The sequence below is a fragment of the Canis lupus genome, chromosome 36 (assembly GCF_003254725.2).
Source record: "Canis lupus dingo isolate Sandy chromosome 36, ASM325472v2, whole genome shotgun sequence".
NCBI classification, from domain to species: Eukaryota; Metazoa; Chordata; class Mammalia; order Carnivora; family Canidae; genus Canis; species Canis lupus.
Genome location: NC_064278.1, coordinates 3,701,516 through 3,726,851, shown reverse-complemented (window position 1 = coordinate 3,726,851; position 25,336 = coordinate 3,701,516). Strand labels below are relative to the sequence as shown.

The window sequence follows — 25,336 nt, the reverse complement described above, 5'->3', positions numbered from 1 at the left end:
CTTTAAGGCAAAAAATATTACTAGAGTTAAGAAGGGTCATTTTGTAATGATTAAAGTTTCAATTTACCAGAGATTCTTAATAAATTTAAATTTCTGTGGACTTAAGGATGCGACTAAAAAATAAAGAAAATATTTCGAGATCTATAAGGAGAAATGCAGAATTCTACAATCTCAGAGGGAGATTTTTATGTCAGTCTTGGTAATTGATAGAACAAGTAGAAAAAATAATTAGTGAGACCATATAGAGTTGAAACAATATGGTTTTCAAGCAGCCTAATTTTTAGAAAATTGCAATTAATCAAATCTGAATAGTCTTATGATGATAAAGACCATAGTTTTTAAAAGGTAGTGAAAAATATTCCCAGAAAGAAAATTTCAAAGCCCATGAGGCTTTACCAGAAAATTTTGACAAACTTCCAGAAACAGATAACTCACACAAACTCTTCCAAAATGTAGACAAAGAGGAAACACTCCTTCATTCATTTTATGCATAATCTTTTCTGAAAAAGATTTTATTTATTTATTCATGAGAGGCACAGAGAGAGGCAGAGACCAGACAGAGGGAGAAGCGGGCTCTCTGTGGGGAGCCTGATGTGGGTGGGACTCGATCCCAGGACACCAGGATTACGGTCTGAGCCGAAGGCAGACATTCAACCACTGAGCCACCAGGTGCCCCATTTTATGCATAATCTTGATATCAAAACCCAACAAAGACAATATAAGAAAAGGAAATTACATGCCACTCTCATATTTGAACATGTATGCAAATATGCCAACTTGAACATGGAACCATATAAGAAAAGGGATTCTGGGAACCACAGTACAAGGGTAAGGAAATCATTTTTCATCAAATCAGAGTAAAGGTTACCCTTGATGAGGGAATAAGGTTGTAATCATGTGGGGGTATCTCAGAGTGAGGGCAGAGGGGGAAAGGGGATGAAGGAGGGTGGTGATGCATGGGAACTTATCAGTCTTTTTATACTCAACCTATGTACGTATGCACTTTTCTGTATATTCACTATATTTAAAAATAAAAGAAGAACAAAACATCAAGTTTCAAAGTTGTTTGAGTTGAGGTGGCACATTCTATTAACATCTAAGTTGGTACTGGAGCGCTGAACAGCTGAGGACATTATGTAACTCCTTATCAATTCTTGTACAGTCTGACTTGTCTCTTTGCACATATGTTCTTTTTCTACCGAAAAAATCTAATAGATCAAGGTTTATCATGCTTGTAAATAAGAGTTTCAACGACATATTGTTTTCTCCCAATACCCACTTAGTAGCAGGCCCTAGACTTTTAGCTGATAATATCAGCTGTCCACCTAACACAGTATTTTCAGCTACTCTTACTGATGCGTGTGGCCGTATGACTAGGTTCTGGCAAATGGGATGAGTGGCCAGAGGAGTGTTTTGGAAAACTTCTGAGCAGACCCGTGAAAACAGAACTGATACGTTCTTATGCCACCTCCATCATGCTGCCTGGGTGTAGAGGGTGGAGTTTCAGTGGCTCCCTCGGACCACGAGGGTGCAGAGCCATATGCGTGGCGCCATATGCGTGGCAGCATGGGAGGTCCTGGCTGACCACTTACCCTCCTACCCTGGACAACCCATCTTCAAATTACTTTCACACGAAAGAGAAAAAGGAACTGCTGTCTGATTTCCTTTGTTATTTGTGGCTAAACCCAGTTCCAATGAACATAGAAACGACAAGTCCTCCAGAGTTCTTTCTGCTTTGGGGTTATAGCTGGTTCACAGACTGGGTTTGTTTGACCTACAGTTTCAGCAAAAGGAAAGAAACATGAATTTCATGACATTGTTAAAAATTAAGAGTTTTATTATAAAACTTCTAGATATCTGGCTTGCCTTGAACAATCAGGCATGGCATCCTTGAAGTCTACTTGGTGGTCGAAGCTGAGAAGTAACTCAGTCTTCCTTAGCAGACATGGGCTTTCCCTGTTTATTCACTCTGTCTCTGTGTAGCAAGCCTTTTCTATTTTAAAACAATTTTATGTGTTTATTTAAGAGAGAGAGAGAGAGAGAGAGAGAGAGACCAAGCAGGGGGAAGGAGCTGAGGGAGAGGGAGAAGCAGATTCCCTGCCGAGTGCAGAGCCCAACTCAGGTCTCCCCCTGGGGCTGGATGCAGGCTCATCCCAGGACCCTGAGACCATGACAAATCACGATTTGGCTACTTAACCGACCGTGCCACCAGGCGCCCCAGTGTGTATAGCAAGCTTATACCCACTGGCCTAGAGTTCCCACTATCAATAGTTTAGTAGATTTCTACTTTAGCATAGTTGAGTTACTCTGTTTAATACAATTTTATTTTAAACTTTATTTAAATTCAATTTACCAACATATAACACCCCATGCTCATCTCATCATGTGCCCTCCTTAGTGCCCGTCACCCAGTTACCCCATCCCGCCACCCACCTCCCCTTCTGCAACCCTTTGTTTTCTGTTGAATACAATTTTAGATCTCACTTTTCTTCCTGATTATTAAGACGTATGTCTCTCCTTTGTGAAGGAATCGCATTTTGTGGCTTGATTCTCTCATGGTTGGATTGCATTTCGGTTTGTAACATGATTTCTTGTGACTCTAGGTGACATCAGAGACATGCTCAGAGAAATAGCTGTGATATCAGATAGCATTGAGAGCACTCTAAAAATTTCTATGAAGAGTCATCGGGGATAAGGTCAGGAAGCCCCGGCAAGAGAAGCTGGGTATTTACTGGGTTAATTTTGATAGGAATTGCTATTTAGTTCGTGCTCACACTAATTACCACCTTTCATATGGAAATCGACTATTCAACAAAAACATCCAAATTCCAGGTATCTTTGTTTCCATTTTGCTACCAAAACATACAGCACTTGAAAGGGTAAATGTGCTAATAATTTCCTTTCAGGTTTCATACACTATTTTAATAATGCTATTATATTTTTTTGCTTTCCAGATAATTGGTTTCAGTAAAGAAAAGACACGCACAACATTAAAATATTGGGTGCTTTATTAACCTCAGTACAATTTCCACCTTCCTGTTCTGTTCTCAGATGTGTAAAGAGAAAAGGGGAAATTGATTATTTATATCAGTCAGGGTAGGTAAACAATGCATATTGATTAGGTCCATGTCTAAATTAGACTTTCATTTCAACCAAACTGAAGGATAACATCTGAAGGAAGATAAACTGCCAAAACAGTACAATTAGATTGATCAAAAATTAATGATTTTAAAGGATGCTATAAGTATATAAATTGCGCTCTGATCATATTATTCTTTTGGGACTTTAAAGGTCTTGTGATCTACTATCTTTTAAAAAATGCATTGTTGTTTTCTAACTTTCTTATGCTTTTCTATTTTAAACCAATTCATCGCTCTAGTCAGTCTAAGGTGACATCTACATGCTGAGAAATACTCACGGGACCCCTTGTGGAATTGTTCTGCTATCACATGAACAAATCCATTTATAGCTCATTCTCCAAGGACTCGGTGCACACCTGACAGGTGTGCCAGACAGGGTTTTTTTTTTTTCTCCCTCCGTAAACTGAAAGGTGCTATGATTTTTATATTTAGGAAAGTGCTCTGAAATATAAGGATACAAAGAAGTCAAGCTTGTGCTTCTAAAGTCTAATATAGGAAGGATTTCCTACCCCAGGAAACAAGTACACTGATTTCAATTATGAAATTTTGTTCATAGGGATGTAATAGGAAATTGGAAGTAAATTTATAACTAATTCTAAATTGAGAATTTCACACTATGTGAGCACCTACTCTCTCAGTTATGTAAATACTATTACCTGTTTACTGAAATCCTTTTTGGGTGATTATTATGTATAGGATATTGGACTGGGTCAAAATAGAATCATCTCACACCAGTCTTTTCCGAGTGAAAAGACAGCTACTTTGTGTGACTGTGTATGCTGTGGGAGAATTTATAGTAGTGTGAGCCTCAGGACAGAGAAGCGTAACTTCTCCCTTGTGGTCAATGTCTTTAAATGCCTTCTCTGAACGAGGGGGAACTGTGATAGGACATGTGGGTGCTACTTTCAAGGATCTTTCCTTTTTTCCATGTAAAAGTTTGGCTTAAGGAAAAAAAAAAACCCTGAAATATTCCTTGAATAATTACTATCTAATTTCTTTACAAGTAGGTATCATTTGAGAATATGTGTTTTGATGACAGATAAACTCACCTCTGGGTGGATGCACTGAAGTTGAGAAAAACCATGGAGCTGATTTAAATTTTCCTTTCTACATTTGATTAATCTCATCTCTGTTTAATTCAAAGTTCTACAGACCCCAAGTCAAAGATTATATTCTTCAATCTCACATTTCTAATTCCTTAATGTGTAAAAACATTATTCTTAAATTCAGACAAAAGTGGACAAGAGAAGATTTGGAGATACCCAGTGTTCCTCACCTACGCCCAGAAGCCCCATAACACAAGGAGAGTGTTATACTTTCCTGTTATACAGGAAATACTTTCAGGTGCAGTGCGACCCACATGCTATAAAATCATGAAATAATTCCAGGGGAAGACAGCATGTGCAAATAGCCATTCTCTGAGCACAGTGGAATGGCCCATCCGTAGCTCGTCTGATCCAGTTAAAAGGCAGAGATCAATGCTCTTGTTATTTCTGTCCCCTTCATTCACCCAGTTGAATCTCTAGATTAGAAGGTATTATTTTTTTAACATTTTTATTTATTTATTCATGAGAGACACAAAGAGAGGCAGAGACACAGGCAGAGGGAGAAGCAGGGTCCTCATGGGGAGCCGGCTGCAGAACTCGATCCCAGGGCCCCGGGATCATGAACTGAGCCAAAGGCAGATGCTCAACCACTGAGCCACGCAGGTGTCCCTAGATTAAAAGATATGCTGCCCTCGTTCAGTACTTGAGCTTCATGTTGATCACAAACAACCTGTTCGACATGATTATTCTTGCTCTGTGGAGAAGGGTGACCATTTGCTATTCCCTATAGTGGAGTATGTTGGAGGAATCTAACCGAATTAACTTCTAACTGGATTATTCCTGATGACACTTATCACTTAAGGGTCACTGTGAAGAAGTAGGAAACTAGGACAAGCTCCAGGGAGTGGAGGGCTGCCTGCAATTAGGGAGTGCAGAATTACATAGGAGTGTTAGACCAATAAAACTGATATTTTTGACTTAGCAGCTGAGATCCATTCTACTTCATGTAAGTAAGTGTAGTAAGTACATGTTCCATATTTTTTTCCATATTGTTTTCTATTGGACTGATTGATCATGAATGGAATTCTTCATCATGCTCTTTCTCTTATCTCTCACTTCCCTTGCTCTTATGTAAAGTTGTCTTCATATTTTTACTTTTGGAATTGCTTTGGAATTGTTCCCTAGATGGATCATGTATTTTTTAGTAGAATTTAAATTCCATGAGGATGTGGACTGTGCCCGACTTTCTGGCATCTTCACTAGACAGTTGTTCTCAGTGCAACATTATACAAAGCAATCCATTTGGAGCCAGTCCTTTAGTTGAGCAGTAAGAAACCGATTCAAAATGTATTTTCGTTATCATCAAGCAAATGTTTTGAAATGACGGTATCCACATTTGAGGAGGATTTGAAATGGCAGGTTAAAGAAGGTTCATCAGGAAGATTTGGGGGACTTCTCCATGCTTAGCCACTCTGTTTTTGACAAAAGAAATTATTCCTGTGGAGCTCATGAACAACATATGTCTTAGAGGCAACGTATTCTCTTGTTTCAGTTGCATGTATTCCTTCCACGATTTCCCCCAGAAACCTGTGAATGAAACTAAACAAAGACCCTTTCATTGACGTCACGTACCTGTGTAATAGAGGATTTAAAGGGTAGGTGGATGGACCACAGCATTCAGTTGACCCTGGTGGCATTTCCCCCATGTGCCAGGACAGAAGCAGACCCGTCAGAAAGCATCTCAAGCAGCGTTATCTTTTTTGGTTGGCTTACTACCTGAGAACACGCTCCAAGCTGGAAAAAGAAATGCTTTTCCTTGTAGGGGGAATGGGTGAGGAGGCAGTTGAAGACTTTGATATTTATACATTCATGAATGTTATCTTGCAGGATGGTATCTTTTCACTTGGGGCAAAACTTTTAATGAAAGGAATAAGAGTGGTTTAATATTAAATTTGCCTGTGGTTTCTTTAGGAGTGTTTTGGATTCTCTTCAATTTCTCTAGGCTACTTGCTCCAGAGGCTTCTGGGAAGGAAACACTAACCTTGTAAAGTCTTACAAAACTTCACTTTGGATGGATGGAGACCTCTGTTTTCTTTGAAGTTTTTTTTTTTTTTTAATATTTTATTTATTTATTCATGAGAGACAGAGAGAGGCAGAGACATAGGCAGAGGGAGAAGCAGGCTCCCCAAGGGGGGCTGGATGTGGGACTTGATCTCAGGACCCTGGAATCATGACCTGAGCCAAAGGGCAGATGCTCGACCACTGAGCCACCCAGATGCCCCGTCTGAAATTTTTTTTTTTTTAAGATTTTATTTATTTATTCATGAGAGACAGAGAGAGAGAGAGAGGCAGAAACACAGGCAGAGGGAGAAACAGGCTCCATGCAGGGAGCCTGACGTAAGACTCGATCCCGGGTCTCCAGGATCACACCCTGGGCTGAAGGCGGCGCTAAACCGCTGCGCCACCTGAGCTGCCCTGATTTTATTTTTTAACCGCTGTCCAGCCAGCACATATCTCTTCAGTTACTCTATTTTCAAAGAGCTGCTTTTTTTTTTTTTTTTAAGTTGGTGGAGGCAGTGCAGCAGACACAGAAGGAGAGAATCTTAAGCAGGCTCCACATGCAGCACAGAGCCCAACTCAAGGCTCAATCTCACAACTTTGAGACCATGACCTGAGCTGAAATCAAGAATTGGATGCTTAACTGACTGAGCCATCCAGATGCCCCTTTTCAAAGAGTTACAGTTCCTCACCCCATTGTAATGTCTTAGTTCGTAGTCAGTTGAAGGTCATTTAAATGTAGTGAAGAAATGTGTCTCTACGTGGAACAGACATTCTATAAGATTTCCGTGCCAATGGTCAATATGGACTATTTGAAACAATTGATCTGTCCATAGATCGTTTAGTTCTATGTTAGCTCCACTTAGTTCTAAGTCATCTCCTACTAATAGCATATGCTAAGAAGATATAAATTAATTAATTTAAAGGTCACATAAATCTCATAAACATCAGTAATCATAAAAATTATTTTTAATAAGGAAAGAGAAGAGGTCAGCAGAGGAGGAAACATGGGGGTCATGGGGATCATACCCATATTATCTTTTTCTTTTAATCTTGAGGATTGCTTACCTAAAGCTGGAAGTAGGGAGTGGCAAGGAGGCGCTGTCCTAGGAGAAGCTGAAGCATCGAAACTAGTCCTGATATTTATTTGAGCAGTGGCAGTGACCATTGGCTTTCATCAACAGTTCCACTCAGGTTTGTAGGGGAAGTTGCAAAGTTCACACACCAAATGTTTTTTTTTTTTTTTTTTTAAGTCCTCCTTTTTCACTTCCTCCCTCTCTTTCTCTCTTCCTTCCTTCCTCCCTTCTTCCTTTTTGGTTGTTGTTGTTTTGTGTTATCTTTCTTACATCCATCTACCTTTCCCATGACTCTCTCCAGCTATCCAAAATCTTCCATCCCCATCTGGTCAACCCTTCTGCCTGCCTTGTAAGTACTTCATTCTCTGTGTTGACTTGGTTCAGTGTATTATAGAGCTTATATAGGGAAGATACTTGTGAGTGAGGCTCCTCTCACCCATCTGGGCTAGTGCTCCCCCACCCCCATTCTATTCTATTTAATTCGCTAGGGAGTGAAGTAACATGAGTGGACAATGCAGTACTCCCCAAATCTCACTTTTAGGTTTTTTTGTTTTTGTTTTTTTACTTAAAGATTTTATTTATTTATTCATGAGAGACACACACACAGAGACATAGGCAGAGGGAGAAGCAGGCTCCTCGCAGGGAGCCTGAGGTGGAACTTGATCCCAGGACCCCGGGACCATGACCTGAACTGAAGGCAGACGCCCAACCGCTGAGCCACCCAGGCGTCCCTCACTTTTGGGTTTAACATAGTCCCCGACGGAGCTACTCAGATTATGGAGAATGCATTTCATTTGGCACAGTCAATCTCAAATTGGAAATTATTGAATAATAAGAGTTGTCCTGTGATTTAGAATGTAAAACCAGCTAGGAAACAATGTGCTCATTAAAGGTAACTTATTGGGGATCCCTGGGGGCTCAGTGGTTGAGTGTCTGCCTTTGGCCCAGTGTGTGATCCTGGAGTCCCTGGGTTGAGTCCCGCGTCGGGCTCCCTGCATGGAGCCTGCTTCTCCCTCTGCCTGTGTCTGTGCCTTTCTCTCTCTGTGTGTCTCTCACGAATAAATAAAAAAATCTTAAAAAATAAATAAATAACTTTAATAAGGTAACTTATTAAAATGTGTTCTTAACTACACTACTATCTCCTTTTGCCATGACTCGGTGGGTGTAGACTACAGTTTTTTTTTCATTTATCTCCTGCAGAGATTACAATCAACATTTGGTTTAGAAGATGGCCTTACAAATGTTTGCTTTAAAAATTGCTCAGTGTTGAAGGAGCTCTTTCTGGATATTGCTTCTAGCCTTTTTCTAGCTGAGTAATCTTTTTTTATTACTAACGCCTATCAGTAAATTTGCTCACAAAAGTAGAAACATTGCCCATCTGTAATAAACATCTTTGAGAGCAGTAACCTTCACTAGAGCAGTACACTTTTATTCTATTTTCAGGGTTGCTGACCTTTTGCCTCTTTATCGGTTACCATAGTGATGATCTGAGCTCTGCTTAATAGGGCTTTACTAAAATGAAGACAATCAATAAGCTTTTTAACTCTAATGTTTATATTGATAGCCCCTGATAACATATATTGAAATAAGATAATCATATAAATGTATCTATAGCGGAATCTTATTCTTTAAATTTTATTTTTATTTTAAAAACTTGTTTAATTTAGATGTTTATGGAGGTTCCAAGTGATTAGGCGCTTTCTGTGGCTTTCATAGGATTCCTAGAATACCATGGTGAAGGACCTAAAGATAGAGACACAACTTGAAATGTAGATATGAAAGATCATTGTGAAATGGATAATAAAACTCTTTTATAACAGCAAACGTTAGAAGTGGCAGATACCACGGTTAATGATTTCTAAAGCAAAGTCAAGTCCGAGAACTCTTTTAGTCCCTTGTCATGAGGATATTCAAGGCCAAGTTCTCCTCATCTGCACCTGTACAACCTCTGATGCCTTCAGAGGAATCCTGGAACACCTGGAGCAGGAACATTGGTTATCTGCCAGAATTTCCTGGGCAAAGTAAGAAGAGCAGGGATTATGTTTGTTTCCAGAGTTCACGTGACATTTTAAGATCTTTTACTTAGGGATAGTATAAAAAAACCCAAAAAAACAAACAAAGAAAGAACCCCACCTAGTTTTTTGGATTATAATGAAACTCTTATGAACACATTTTTGAGGAATTTGATTCCTTTTCCTTGAGAATGAAATAATATTTGTTTTAAATTTATATTTACATATTCCGGTTGACATGTTTTAAGTAAAACGTAAGTGCATTTAATGTAATAAGCTCTCCAGGATTGTCGTCGTACAGGAGGGAGACGGAGGAATGGTTAATTCACGAGGTCTGTTTTGTCGGCAGGGTCATTTGTTTAGACTGTAAGGGACAGGTGTTGTGCTGCTGCTTTGGAGAGAGGTCGTCTGCAGGCCTGGGGGGGGGGTCCCCTCGGTTTGCTCCAGGCACCGAGGCCACAGATGGAGAAAACAACGTCGGTTCGCTTTGGCTTCTCTTTCTCCAAAGCCTGCGTCCTTCTACTTCTGTGATGTTTGAGAACCCGAGGCTCCAGAATTGTGTTCCCATATCCTACAAAATACTTCCTAAGGTTTATTAAAAACGAAAACCAACGTCCCTGATGATAGGACTTGGGGATGAAATGACATGAAATGGATCCTGAGGCTGTCTTTGGCGAACGAAAAGAAAATGAACCATGTGCTCATTTCAAGGGTCAAAATTACTTCTTTGAAAAATATCTGTCATATGGGTTTTTCCTGTATCACTGTTTTCCCTAAATTAAGATTTCTTAAGTGCAAGATGAACTTTGGAAAAAGTGCCTAGCTGTGTTTTCATGTCAGACCCGCAAATTTAATTACATCCTTGCGCTGCCTGGCTTCAGTCACCGTGTTTATTTTTCTAAAACTAAAAATCTCATCCCTCCCTCCCGAGAGCGAAGCCGGCAGGGCCTCCGGTGCTCGAGGCCTGCCGGGGCCCAGGTAGGCGCCGCCGCTTGCTCGCCCCCAGCGCCCGTTCGCGGGGTAGACACAGGGGAGTGGCCGGGCGGGGCGGGGGGGGGGCAGCCGGGCATCGGGGCCAACCGGGATCGGGGCCAACCGGGGGGGGGGGGGAGGACGACCGGGACCCACCGCAGGGCCCCTCGGCTTCGCTCGCTCACGCCCGCCCGCTCCGCCGCCCTCGCGCCCTGCACGTGAGCTCCCGCCCGGCCGCTCGCCCGCAGATGCAGCTCGCTGGGGGGGAGGGGCGGGGGGAGGGGAGGGGGAGGGGGCGGGGGGGAGGGTAGAGGGGCAGGGAGGAAGGGAGAGGGGGCAGGGGGCAGGGGAGAGGGGGCAGGGGGGAGGGGAGAGGGGCCGGGGAGAGGGGGCGGGGGGCCGCACCTGCGCTGCCCGGCTTGGGGGGCGCCTGGCCTCGGGGCTCCCGGGCGTGCCGTCCCGCAGCCGGGGTGGGGTGGGGGGGTGGGGGGGCCTGTCCTCCCGCAGCCCCGGGTCCGCCCCTTGCGGCCCCCTGCGGCCCCCCATTGCCCCCCGGCCCCCCTGGCCCCCCTGGCCCCCCGGCCCGGAGCGGGAGCCCCCGACAGAGCGCGGGCGCCGGGGTCCGGTGCGGGGTGGGGGGTGAAGGCTGCGCTCCGCGGGAGGGCAGCCGGGAAATGGGGAGAAAACAGCTGTCACCCGCCTCGGCGGATTTTATTTATCATTATTATGTTTTAATAATAAATTTATTTTTTATTGGTGTTCAATCTGCCGACACACAGAATAACACCCGGTGCTCATCCCGTCCAGCGCCCCCCAGTGCCCGTCGAGCCTCGAGCATTCTGGGAAGCCGCCCTGGCCCGCGTGCCCCGGGCGCGGTGATGCTCCCGCCCCGCCCCTTCCCGCCCCTTCCCGCCCCGCCCCGGGCCGCCGAGCCCCGCAGCGCAGATGCCCGACCCCGCGACCCACGGCAGTCCGGGTTCGGGGAGTGTCCCGCTGGTTGACTTACGCTCCTGTGCTTTCTCTTGTAACCGAAGCCTCCGCAGACGCCCCGGGGCTCGGGCCCGTGCAGCTGGCGGCCGCCGTCTCGGTGCCGGGGGCCCTGCTGGCGGCCGCCGCCCTGACCCTGTGCGCCCGCCGGGGGCGCCGCTGCGGCCGCAGGAAGAGGAGGCGGCGGAACGTGGAGGAGGCGGTCCCCGAGCGCGCCCTCGTCGGCGCCGGCAAGACCCTGCAAGACCTCATCTGCGACGTGGCGGCCTCTGGATCCGGCTCCGGTAGGTGCTCGGCGCCGCTTCACAGTGAGAAAGAGACTTGGTCAAAAAGATCTAACACCAAGGACGCGATTATTCCGAACTGTGTGGCTCAGAGGGCTCGACGTGCCGTAGCATCCTGTTGGGGGGTTGATGAAGAAACACGCTGTCGGGGCCAGAAGGTTGGAGTCTTCCCCGTTGCCTTTTCTGCCTTTGGGTAGTAAGATTCTCATTTTTATATTCGTTCAGAATTTATTTCTGAAGCAAGACAGAGTTCCCCTTCTCCCTCCTCCGTGACGGTCAGTAGTAATCATTGCTGCTCTCTTAGGATGTTTCATGGGCACAAAAGTCACCACATCCAGGGAGCTGAATTCTGAGGCAAAGATGTCAGTTCTACAAAGTGGAATTCCTACAGTGTCTTTGCTTGGTGTAACCAAAGTCTTCAGAATCCATAGTTCCCCACCCCCACCCCTCCCCCCGCCCCGGATGTGTGTGTGAAGTGAACAGGGAGCTGACCTGAAATTAGGATCAAGAATGTATTCTTTTTTTTTTAAAAAGATTTTATTTATTTATTATTTGAGAGAGACAGAGATAGCAACAGGGAGCACGAGCAGAGAGGAGAGGGGGAGGCAGACTCCCCGCTGAGCAGAGAGCCCCACGCAGGGCTCGATCCCAGCACCCTGGGATCATGACCTGAGCCGAAGGCAGGTGATTAACCCAGTGAGCCCCCCAGGGCCCCCAAGAATGTATTCTTAAAGCATAGAAGCGGAGATGGTAGGGAGCGGCAAGCACTGCTGGGCTGGCGTTTGCTAAGATGCTATGATAGTTCTGTTCTTCTCCAGAACCAGGGGAACTCCAGGACCCCTGGTGAAGCAATTCAAAATACCAAGCTGTTTTATGGCCTAAATGAGTCTCGTAGCACAAGCTGTATGAGGGCATTTTGGGTTTCTGGCGACAACGCAGATTTCTCTATAATACCAGACTTTCTAAAATGCCCGTTCCTCATGTATATGTCCAGAAATCCTGTTGGCATGTGGTACAGCGGAAATGTGAACCAGGATAAGCCTGGGGGGGGGGTCACTTCAGAAGCCCCTGGGTCCCCCTCTTGCTTGGAAGGGTCATTAAGGATGATTACCCCAAACAGACTTTCAGAAACTCCACAGCCCCTGGCCTTTAGGAGCTTCCAGACAAGCACAGTTAACAAGGGCAGATGACCGAGGGGCGGTAGCATCTGTATGAGCATCTGTAGTGAACATCAAGCAGCTTTAGACTCACCAAAGAGTCCAGAAAAGAGAGGCCTAGTTCTGTCATTCACAGAGCCCAGGTAGTCTGTTGCTTCTGGGGGCAAGATCGCCTGCTCTGTCATTGACAGTGGTCACAATGTTTATGCCACAAAGGAGGTGGCAGGTTTTCAAAGGAGGCATACCAGGAAAATTTTATAGAACTAAATTCCAAATTAAACTATTGCATGGAAATCTGACATTCTTCCTTTAAAAGTAAAACTGTTCAGATGTAGTACTCATTCCTTCCCTGACTTTACATCCCAGGCCCAGCGCTGGCTAATTTCCTGAACGCTGGTAACATTTTAGGCACAAAATATGAACACAGAGAGCTCTGATTTGTGCCCACTTCCTCTAATATAATTTCTTTATAAAGTTCAAGTGATTAAATAACCATCTATTTAATGCCCCCCAACATTTCAGTTCCTCTGAAGACATTAAGTAGAAATATGTATTTTAGAGCTCTTCCTTGAATATATTTAAGATGACTAAGAATTTCCTTTTCAAATAAAAGTAGTGGAGATTTTATAACCGGAGACTGGATATTTATTTAGTTTAAGAAAATAGTCGTGAGCCAGGGCATGAAATTAAAAAAAAAAATGAACATTAAGATTTTTGGTGTTTTTATGCACCTTTAAACCTAAATCTGGATTTAATGCCTGCTGGACTCTCATCTTTAGATTATTCTAAGATCATTCTTAAAAAGAAAGCTGTAAATGTATCCAAGCCCAGATGACTTTTTTAAATGACCAAATCTAAAGAGTTGTAGGCACTTTCTCTCAAAGCCAGCTACATCCACATCCATGTGGCAGTGAGCACTGGCCAAGAGTAGCTGATGGCAGCCTTTGGTAATCAGAGAGAACGGGTCTAGCTGCAGGGAGGTTTCCATTACGAAAGCTCATTCATTGGGAGGAAATCAGGTGGTTCTGCTCCCTCTTTGCTTCTCCTAATTGGCCAGCCAACTTTAGGCAAAGGCAGTTTGTTAGAGGGTAAGAAGTGAACAGTATGAAGCTTATTCCTGACCAGGTCAGGGACATATTTCAAAGAGATGTGATACCTGCAAGAAAGGAGAGTGGACTGATGTGCTGCTGGACTGGTTCTGTGAATGGATGGTGTCTCAGGTGGCTCCTAAGAGACTGGGGGAATCACTGCTTTCCTGTCCTAATGTAACATTTCTGAAAGGTGGTGACATTCCCGAAAGATGCCTTCCCATCAGACAGGCATTCCCTTCTACAAACCCTGGTTAAAATTAATAATAATAATAATAATAATAATAATAATAATAATTAAAATGAACCTACAGGGAGAATTGAAGTCTCTGTATCTTTAAACGAAATCTCTAAGCCTATGAACAAGAACTAGATTATTTGAGGTGGTTGCCTGGAAAGATACAGAAGCAGCTTTTACAGAGTTTTAGTGTCTTAGCTTACTTGCTGTGCTAAGTACCTTCGATGTTGTCTTACTTTGTCTACGGTCTGTGGCATTGGTCTTGTGCTTTGGTCAATTTGCAGTTTGAAAACATGGGCTTATCCAGCTCTCTGGTCAGCTCTTGTTGGTTGCGGTTGACAATGGTGATGTTTTTGCGAGTGTGTGCCTGCAAGACTGGGCCCGGGGGGGTGGGGGGAGGGGCTGGGGGAAGGGAGGAGAGAGATTGAGATTGCAGTTTGACCTGATAATTGCTAGTACAACTTTTATTGTGCTGTCAAGTAGTAAACTTGACCGTATTCAGTAGAAACAGCCCTTAGAGTTATTGCTGGAAGTGTTCCCAACAGGAGAGGACAGCAGGCACATCCACTGAATGGGGAGATCAAGAGTTTGGACCGAACACCAGTATGTTAGTTTAAGGTCGGCCTCCCACTAAAGCATATTTCTGGGCGAGTCTTGGATTACTGCAGGGCCCTGATTTTCTCAGCTCTAAAATGATAAAGTGGAACTAGACAATCTCAGAACTTTCTGGCTATGGGGCTCTATGACTAATTGTTGAGATCCATAATAGCAACCTTATAGTCTGTGCTTATTTAGCCACAGTGGGTGGTTCTCATGGAGAGGAGAACATCTGAACAAACCACGGCTCGTTTCAGGAGCAGAGGCCGAAGCCTGCAGAGCTTACAGGGCTGCAGAATGAGAGTTTCCAAGCCATCTGAGTACGAGGATAATAACTAAACATGACTTCCCAGAGTAAACTTCTACTGTAACCTCTTAACTCTTTTCTTCTAATTATAAGAGTAATAAGTACCCGTTGTGGAAATTGAGAAAATGTATATTAGAAAGAAGAAAATCACGATTCACCCTGATTCCACGAAATAGGAATAACCATCATAGCATCTAGCAAATTTCCTTTCCAGTCTATCTCCTGTGCGTATTTTGAATGGCTAGGTACACTTACCTAGATGGCTGGTAAAATTTACTGTGCTATTTTCATTTAACATTATGGCAAAAGTATTTTCCCATGTCATTAAGAAATGCCTCCTCATAAGCAGCAGCATCATTATCATTTGCTCGAAGTAATCTGTTCCAAGATAGAATATTAAGGGCTCACCATTATTGAGCGTGTACTCTACCAGATACTGTGCTAGGTGCTTAACATGCTTATTCATTCTTGTATTACCCCTATGAGACAGGGGTAATATCCCCTATTTTTTATCTAAGGAAGCTGAAGCTCAGAGAAATCCCGTTACTTGCCTGTGGTTACCATGTGGCACGGCTGAAATTTGAACCTAGGTCTTTCTTATCTGTCCTCTTAATCGCTGCACTATGTTTAACCTTTTTCTATTATCTCAAACATTCCCTTCTATTTCCCATGAATAATAATGTATCAAATATTTTGACGTAAGTGTTTCTGTGTTTTGCATTAAACCCTTAGGATAGAATTCTAGGGGCGGGGTGGGGGGGTTATTGGTTCAAAGAGCCTGAACTTTTCACATACACTCAGAATATATTTTCTTTGAATTTTTTTTTTCACAAAGGATACCCGTTTGATTATTTTCTTTTTTTTTTTCGTTTGATTATTTTCTATGACGATGCCTTGCTTTTTGTGTAACATGATTACCTCCCTTGATTGTTGAATCTGATTCTTCACTGTGCAATTTTAACTTGGTTTAAAAAAAAAAACTCACAAGGGATTCTTCTGCTTCCCTAGTTGTACTAGAAACAACGCATTTTTTTTAGAGGCTAATGGCAATTTTTTTTTTTTTTGACCTTTGTGTATTTAGTAACTTGACTAGCTCTCTGGGCAAATCAGGGAGATTTGCAACAGTTTTGGAAAATCAGGTATCTGTATCAGTAGGCTATGTTCAAGAAATCTTTATTTGGGAATGTGAGAAGAGAAATTCATATTTAGAATTTGGAGGGTTTTTTTGAGCATGGTTTGACATTAAAGTTTGGTATAATGGTGCTTAGTTCTTCAAAATTGGTAAGATTATGAAAGCGCTTAAATGTTTGCCTTTTTATGAGAAAACAATGGTCATCATGACAGTTCTTTTCTGACACTTGCCTGTTTTTAATCAATTCCATCTTTTCTTTGGTTAGGTCTACCTCTGTTGGTTCAAAGAACAATTGCAAGGACGATTGTGCTTCAGGAGATAGTAGGAAAAGGTAGATTTGGTGAGGTCTGGCATGGAAGATGGTGTGGGGAAGATGTGGCTGTAAAGATATTCTCCTCCAGAGATGAAAGATCTTGGTTTCGTGAGGCAGAGATTTACCAGACGGTTATGCTGAGACACGAAAACATACTTGGCTTCATTGCTGCTGACAACAAAGGTATTTTCAATGTAATTGGGTTCAGCAAGTAAATATGTTATGTCTATCATCAGGTCAAGATAAATAATTTCTTTGTTTTAATAAAATCTACATAAAAATCTAGTTTATTTATTGAGGGTAGAAAATGCTTTTCCTCTTCCTCACAGATAAATGTACAGAGCCATACAATAAAGGCAGGGCAAACAAGTAATATGAAACCATAGTGACGCCATAGCCAGGTTGATATTTAAAATATTGGGTGACTGGTGTGTCACAGGAATCAACCAATCAGAAGAGCACCTTCGGCTGGCACAGAGTCCTGGGGAAACCCTGCCATGCTAACTTTTATGCCTTATTTGCCCAGAGATCTGAAAGCATCTTGTCAGGGGGTGTGGTGGGAGGTGGAGGAGGTTGCTTTGTGTATCTAGGGCAAAGAAAGGCATTGGAATTTTGAATACCAACTGTTAGCCAGTGAGGACAGAAATATTTCAATATTTTAATAACTGGTACAGACATACCAGCAAGTGCTAGCTGAATATTCACCTTTGCTAGGACTGTAGTTATCATCTATATAAATAGGCTTCGACTCCAGGACTCACATTTTCCATGAACACAGAATGGCAGCAAGCAAATTAATTTTAGTGAAATTTTCTATTAATGTACTTTGAATATGAATTATATCTTGAGGTTTAACATCAACAACCCCAAACAGTGTGACTTTTTGAGTTTTGTGGCACAAGACAGAGCAGCAATGTTCTGGTATTTAAATCAGTATTCATAAAATATGGCATAAATCCCTGAGTCATCGGGGACTAGATATAGTTTGTGGGTTACCTATGCTTTCTTTCTTCTTTTTGCATAGCTTTTACTCATTTAACTGTGCATCAGTTCCCATAACAGAGGGAAATAGGGCACAAGGATGAGCAAAACTTGACCCAATCAATTTTTTTATTCAAATCAGTAATACTTCATGAAAAATTTTGGTGAGGCAGAGATTGCAACCTTTATCTAAAACATAGATTATCTGTGGATATCAGGGATCCATCATTGCCTATAAAAATTAAAATCTATGATTATTTTTGTCTAGTATAAGCTTGATTCTTATTAAGTAGATGACAAAAGAGGGGCTTAGAACTATTGTACATTTTGGCCATAATTATGTTTGCTGATGGCATGTGTTGTCTGATTTGCCAGGTATAAACTGAGTAGAACCAAGATGAGCTTTGAACAAAACGGGTTCTTTCCAAATTCATAACTTCATATATATATATATATATATATATATATATACTTTGAAAATATATCCAGACTATCAAAAATGAGATATTTCTTAGTAAGCTTTGAACTTTTTCTTTTCCTTGCTAAAATTGAGCTGAACTGCACCTACTGATTAGATTAATTAGCATTCTTGTCAAAGCAGTAATGACTTTAGTTATATGGATTATTTTGATGTGGCTAATTTAATCATGATGTTTATTTGATTATAAAACAATAGGCCCAAGAAAGATCATCCTTGATTGTCTCTTCTTCAGTTTAACAGGTCTGCCTCTGTCACTGGCTTACTTACCAGTGGCTTTGTGGGTGATTTCAAATGACCGCTAACATCCTGTTACATTCTCATTTCTAAATCTTTTGTGGTATTTTTATAGTTCCACTTGTTAGTCAACTGTCTGACAAAGACGTTGATGTGAGAGGGCAAGACAGCCCTTGGTGCTGAGCAGGGAGAGAGAGAGGTATGAGTAAGAATTAGTTTTATACGTGGTCAGTTTATGACTGAACTTTATTATGCTATGTTGATTTCTGTATTCCTAGGAAATTTTATCACTACCCAGATTTGGAAATTAAATATTTGAATTAAGAGTAGCTTTTGTACATAAAGCATTTAATAGAAAAGTCCTTAGCATATGTTCATTATACCTTCCCTTCTCTGAGCGTCAGAACTGGTCAGGACTGCCCAGGGCTGTTGTAGACACTATTCTGAAAGCTAAAGCTAACTCTAGGGATTCTAATACCTGGAGAAGTTTTAGGCTAATTTCTGTTCTGCTAAAAATATTTTATAAGCTGGGTTAGCTTTTGGTTAAACGAAGGAAATTATTTGAAAATGTCTAATAACTGTATTTGACTCTTTAACGCAAGCTTTTGGAGAAAATCGACTTCGTATTTTGAAAGGTGAACAAGGTGAACATTCTTAGACTTTTAGAGCTTTTATTACAGTAATAACACATTGTGTAAACTTGGTGCATTTCTGGCTCGTGCTGAAGCAATCTTTCTTAAAAGCTCACCATAATTTATAGCACAGCACTGAGCCTAAACGCAGCTGTCAGTAATTCCTCTTAGAATGTGGTACTATCAATACATAGAGGGAATAAGAAAGGAGTTGTCACTTGGTCAGAACCACTCTCACAGCTTCCTGTAGCTATGGTGGGTACATACAACAGGTCCCAGTACATCAATATCTTCAGGGATTCGTTGAGAAATTTTACTTTGCCATCTTGGACTGTCAGCATCATCACTAAAGGAATTAACTTTGCTTTGTTAACAACATAGATTTACTTTAAATGCTGACAGTTGCTAAAAGCTTTTGGTTTCTTCCTCATCATATACTTACAGCAATACAATGACTTTTTCCCATTTAGATAACGGAACTTGGACTCAACTTTGGCTTGTCTCCGAATATCACGAGCTGGGCTCTTTATATGACTATTTGAATAGAAACATAGTGACAGTGGCTGGCATGATCAAACTGGCACTTTCAATAGCTAGTGGTCTGGCCCACCTACATATGGAGATTGTTGGGACACAAGGTATGCGTTTTCTTTCTAAGTTTTTTCTGCTTGAGTATGAGGGTAGAAACATCAAGTTGTGTTTTAGTGTTTTGCTGTATTTCAGTTTATTACAATGATCAAATGTAACACTAAGAAACAGTGATCAAAGGAACACTAAGGTACTTTATAAAGCTGAGGGTACTATCATGGTATAGCCAACTCTCATCTACATACTCATCATTTTATATGTTAGCCATAATAATATTTTTATACTGGGTGGCTCCAACTTTGCCATTTAGTGTATATACCTGGGAGATCTTGCTTTGGTGGTAAATGCTCTATATTCAGAGAATATAAAAAATTTAAATATTTACCTTTGATAGATAAAATAGTTGGAGATGGTAATGTGATCTTGAAAAAATATTTACTTATCATGTTCTCAGAGGCCAAATAATAGCCACTGTCTTTTCTATTTATTGAGTTAATAGAGAATTTACTCTAGAAAGTCATTTATCCTGTCAGAGCAGTGGTTCTCAAATTTGGATTTATGATCCTTTTAAACTCTTAAAAATTATTGAGAACCCCAAAGGTTTTTATGTGTTTGGGTTCTATCTTTTAATATTTACTATATTAGAAGCTAAGATTGAAAAATTGAAAAATTATTTATTGATTTGCTTAATAATTAATCAATTAAATATTAAATAAGTTTCAAAAATTTGGATCTTTTTTTTTTATAATACAAAACCAACCTAGTGAAAGTGATGGTTTTGTTTTACACTTTTGCAAATATCTTTACTGTCTGACTTAATGTATGGATTTTCATGCATATTCTTCATTCAGTTGTTCCATCATATTGTTTTGTTGAAGTATGTGAAAAAAGGTAACATCACATAGACATGTGTTTGGAAAAGAGTCTCAAGACTCCCAAAGATCTGGGGGGTCACATCTGAGAACTGCTGGTCTAGGGTAGTAGAAGTTTGAAACTTGTTTTATAAGAGAATATTTGCTATGTTCTAATGTGGATGTAGCAATGCTAATTCTTTCCCTGTTCATGCAACAAAAATTTATTAGTGGCCACTAAGTGCCACCTAGTGTTCTAAGCATCAGAGACATGCTGATGAGTAAGACAGAGGCACTGCCCTTAGGCAGCTTAAAGTCTAGTTGAGAGAGACAGATAATTAAACACACATGTAAAGGGGCACCTGGGTGGCTCAGTGGTTGAGCGTCTGCCTTCGGCTCAGGGCGTGATCCAGGGGTCCCGGGGATTGAGTCCTGCATCAGGCTCCCCTTGAGGAGCCTGTTTCTCCCTCTGCCTATGTCTCTGCCAGTCTCTCTGTTTCTTATGAAAGAATAAATAAAATCTTTTAGAAAAAAACCACATGTGAATGAACGATATAATTTAGATAGTAATAAGGGTTATGAAGAGGGCAAAATGGAGTACTCTGTGGAGAATGACTGGGAATCGGGATGTATGGACAGGGAAGACCTGTCTTAGGAGGTGACATTTGAGCCAGGTCTTCAAAATGATTCCTTTTGGAGAGAGTCAGTCTTCAGTAACAAAAAGGAAAAATGAGTATTCTTTCTTATGTTTCATAGGTAAACCTGCTATTGCTCATCGAGATATAAAATCAAAGAATATCTTAGTGAAAAAATGTGAAACTTGTGCCATAGCAGACTTAGGGTTGGCTGTGAAGCATGATTCACTACTGAACACGATAGATATACCTCAGAATCCTAAAGTGGGAACCAAAAGGTAAGATAACTTTCATAGCACACTCAGATGTATGACTGCCCTGTAAGCATGAAATCCTGGGATGAGTATGTGGGGTTTTTTGGGGAGTGGGGTCGGAGTGGGGGTCTAAATGGAAAATCATTAGGCCCAGGAAAGCGGAGAGTCTTTTCTGGGTCATTGAGAAGTCAGTGACACAATGCTTATGAAGCAAGGATGGTTGGCATCTCAGTCATATAGACAGTAGCCATTTGAGTGGCGAATCCAGTAGAGAGGGAGGGAGGGTGGAAGAGATGATGATACATTATTTTGAGTGCACCACTTTCTGAGAATACATTTTCCTATGGGTAGGAAGGAAAATAAATGTCATCAGTATATAGCTCTCCAAAGCCATTACACTCATAAATGAACTGAAGCTCGGGGCTAGATCTGTTTGTTCACTGTTCTAAACAATAGATGCAGGGTCGATATATGGAGATAGATAAGTGAGGGACTCTAAATAAATGCGTACATGTACTACTGTACTCCCCTAATATTTAAGAATATGTAACATTTTTTTTTGTATTTACTGTAATTGCACAAGTCTCCCAAATTGATGTATATTAGGATAATAGGAGCTTGGACATAAGTCCCACATTCAAGGAAAGAGTCTCTGAAAGTTCAGAACAAGTACAAGAGAAGCAGAACGTACTACATTTGTATTACGACAGGCCCATTAGTAATGGGATTTCTGCTGTTTTCTTGTTCAGGACAGCCTGTGGCCATATGGCCAGCATACTTCCATTTCCTTTTATTTGAATATCAGGCTCATGCTACTTTGACATAATTCGTGGGTTCTTGACCTTGAAATCAGAAAACAACCAAAATATTTTCCCGGAGTTGTTAAAGACTCTTGGGACTACGGACTTTCTGGTACAGTTGGCCTCCAAACCATATTTGAGATTCCAGGCCCGTCCCTCGGATCCCTTCACTTGGTTCCCTAGGAGAATTTAATGAGGCTCCAGGAACACTTCAGGGAAGTTTATTCAAACCCAGTGGCCCTGTGGGACTTCTTTTCTCTGAAAAGTAAGCTTCAACTTGCTCATCTGACAGCCTCCACATTAGAGACCCCCAGGGAAGTCTTGGATGCTGGATTCCTTCAGAGGATCTAAAACTTTTAAGAGTTTTTTTTTTTTGGGGGGGAGGGTAGTAATTGCATCCTCATCTTAATATTCTGGGAAATCGTCAAAATCCCCCTAGGACAGCTAGACTCCATCAGCTCCAATGGGCTGTACTTTCTTTGATTTCATCTTATTCAACTAAGGCTGTGCTTTTCTTGTAGCCAATATATAATGTGTATGTATTTCTTGAAGCCATAAAATTGTTCATTCAGAGAAGGTATTTATGGAATGCTGCTGAGCACTCTGTTAGAGTCCTGGGCCTACCACGATGAATAAGAGGTGCTCTTTGCCCTCAAGGAGCTTTCCATGGCAACGTCTGTTAGTGGAAGTTGAGTTCCATCTCTCTTATTGAGTGCTTTGCTTACTGAATTTCCCTCTAGCTTGTCCTTGCAAGTATTTGGCTCCTGGCACATGTGCTTTGACACACTGAGTAGGATGACCTCTAGTTTTATTTAAAACGTTTTTAAAATTATAGTTCAGTCAAAATAAAATAAAATAAAATTATAGGTCAGTCAATAACTGTATTATTTAAATTTAATTTATTACAGTGGCTTAGATCTACTTTCAAAATTGATGTAAGCTATTGATTTATATTTTGTGTGAGGATTTATTAAGGTTGTATTTTACCGGATTGCTATAAAGTCATACAGAGGATCTGAGATGTGCGTGTTTTTGAAGGTATATGGCTCCTGAAATGCTTGACGATACAATGAATGTGAATATCTTTGAGTCCTTCAAACGAGCTGACATCTATTCTGTTGGTCTGGTTTACTGGGAAATAGCCCGAAGGTGTTCAGTTGGAGGTAAGGTGTTGGAAGTATTCTTCGCATCTGTCTTTCCTTGATGCTCTGAATATAAGATATGATTTCTATGTATTTGTTAAGCACTATATTGAATCATTTTTTAACATTTAAGAGAATACCTTTTGCTGGTCTTTCCAGTGGCAAAAGTGGAGCATCCTACATAAAATGATGATTTTTGTATTATGATTACAGCTCAAGTAGGGGTGACAAGTCTCTTGATAATTCTGATTTTCTTAATGATATTTTGCAAAGCACTTGAAAATTTTCTTGAGGTTGTATGAAGTTAGCTGGATCCCTACTTTCTAACAGAAATTGGACCCAAACGTGTTAAATGACTTACCAAAAGCCACGGGACTTGAGGTCTTCTAGTTTTCAGGCTTTTCCTGTTGCTGTTGTACTTGTTTTTCCCCTGTGATAATGAATATGGAGGGGAGAGCGTGGAGGGCAGAGGTGGGCAGAGACTAACTTCCTGACTCTACCTCTCCTAGCAGTTTAGAGATTAATAATGAGAGGAAGAGTTTGAAAGGATGAACCTTCCAAATGCAGCCTGACGACGTTGTGGCATCCGTGGAGAAGAGTTAACTACTGGTTGAGAACGGATTAGAGTTTTCACTTTCCAGTGAGATAGATTTAAAACTGAGCCACAGTTTAGCAAATTCCTCAATGTCTGACTTGAGGCAGGTTGCTTGGTCTCACTTTCCTCATCCGTAAAATGAATAACAAAACTGGCCCCTTGGCCTTTGAGGATTTCATGGATTAATTTGGTTAATTAATTAGTACAGAGCGTGCCCATAGAAAACATTATAAAAGAGCTGTCATTATCAAATCAGTGTCACTTTTTATATTTTGTATTGCTGTCATTTTGCCTTACACCAATTTCATTTTTTAAAAAATGAGTAAAAACAAATGTTTTCAACTTACAAGGGTAAAATTCTTTTGAATGAGAGAATATGCTTTTCCCCTTTTATTCACAGATAAGATAGTAAACCATTCAGGAAGGTGAAGCTATTTGTAGAAGCAGTAGAATTATAATGGAATTCTTAAGCCTGGGATTGAGTTCCAGATCTGCCATTTAGAAGCTCTTTGACCTTGAGCAAATTGATGACTCTGTGCCTCAGTTTCCTCATTCTGTAAAGTAGGGATAATATGGTTCTTCTTAAAACATGTGAAGGGCTTAGGACAGTGTGTGGTAAATAGCAAGATTCAAACATGCTTGTAATAATTTTTAAAGTTTTCATATTAATATTTTTCTGGATCTGCTTTTAGGTCATTGTCCTTAAATTTTCTTCAACTGTTGAAATAGTATATTAGTTAACATAATATTAGGGCATATTTTCAATATTTAAATTGAAAGGACTGTTAATCCAAACAATTTTTTGAGGAAATTCTCAAGTTCAGGTAATATTCTGATAATTAAGGTCAGGTGTTTGTATTTGAGACTCTTTTTTTTTTTTTCTCATTAAACTTTTGTTTTAATGGGTCTCAAAATTCTGTGACAGATTTTTTGGATTTTATGAACCTTCATGTTGAACTCTCCATCTTTAGTACCTTTGCTGCTGCTGTGGCACATTCTCAGGTCCAGTACTTCCAAAATCCAAATGTAAGAAATTCAACTTTTAAAAGACTATCAATTTTCAAAAGGAGAAAGCTATTCTCTTTTGAAAAGGTTATTTAATTCAGAAACAGACTCTATTCTCAAGTGAGGCCATGCTATAAATTTTGCAATTAGGCATAACTTTTGAATTGTATGATGGTATTTTATATGAATCAGAAATTACATAATTTTTATAATATAAAATTATCTTTTATGTAATTTAAATTATGTAAATGTCATTTATATAAAATTATATATAATGTAATTGTATGAAATTATGTATTTTATAAAATAGATACAATTTGTTTTATGTAAAATTTTTGTAATTATCAAAATTATGTAAGTTTTCATAGTACACATTTTATAAACTTATGCAATAATTATTCAGCCAAGTGCTTTATCCTTATATCCTCAGTTTTATAGTGATGCAAAGTTTTCATAAACCTGACTTTCCAGTTTCCCAGGGTGACACTTGTGCTTTTAAGGACTTAATTGGTATTCTTTTGAAATAAGCATCTTTGTTTATTATTCACTCTGGGAAATTTATTATGCAAATTTCTTCTAGGAATTGTTGAGGAGTACCAGTTGCCTTATTATGACATGGTGCCTTCAGATCCCTCAATAGAAGAAATGAGGAAAGTTGTTTGTGACCAGAAATTTCGACCAAGTATCCCAAACCAGTGGCAAAGCTGTGAAGTAAGACTATGTTCCTTTTT

General features: G+C 40.7%; 1 protein-coding gene and 1 long non-coding RNA gene across 10 annotated transcripts in view; one reads left to right on the top strand and one right to left on the bottom strand.

Annotated features, from left to right (window-relative positions):
* ACVR1C (activin A receptor type 1C) overlaps positions 1-25,336 on the top strand; it is a 79,417-nt gene that overhangs the window by 41,206 nt on the left and 12,875 nt on the right. For 2 of the 3 annotated variants that reach the window (XM_025471146.3, XM_035697523.1), the window contains exons 3-8: positions 11,339-11,575; positions 16,360-16,590; positions 19,206-19,373; positions 20,931-21,087; positions 22,902-23,026; positions 25,186-25,316. In XM_025471146.3, coding sequence (XP_025326931.1) covers positions 11,339-11,575; positions 16,360-16,590; positions 19,206-19,373; positions 20,931-21,087; positions 22,902-23,026; positions 25,186-25,316 — 1,049 coding nt within the window. The remainder of the gene's footprint in view (positions 1-11,338; positions 11,576-16,359; positions 16,591-19,205; positions 19,374-20,930; positions 21,088-22,901; positions 23,027-25,185; positions 25,317-25,336) is intronic. The other variant, XM_025471147.3, reaches the window with a different exon arrangement.
* LOC112674729 (uncharacterized) overlaps positions 16,120-25,336 on the bottom strand; it is a 60,619-nt gene continuing 51,402 nt past the window's right edge. For 4 of the 7 annotated variants that reach the window (XR_003145542.3, XR_004804118.2, XR_003145543.3 and 1 more), the window contains 2 exons: positions 18,137-18,282; positions 16,120-16,575 (listed from right to left, as the gene is read on the bottom strand). This is a non-coding gene — a long non-coding RNA (uncharacterized LOC112674729). Of the gene's footprint in view, positions 16,576-18,136; positions 18,283-20,522; positions 20,674-25,336 lie in introns of all 7 variants that reach the window. The other 3 variants (XR_007408540.1, XR_007408542.1, XR_007408543.1) reach the window with 1 other exon arrangement.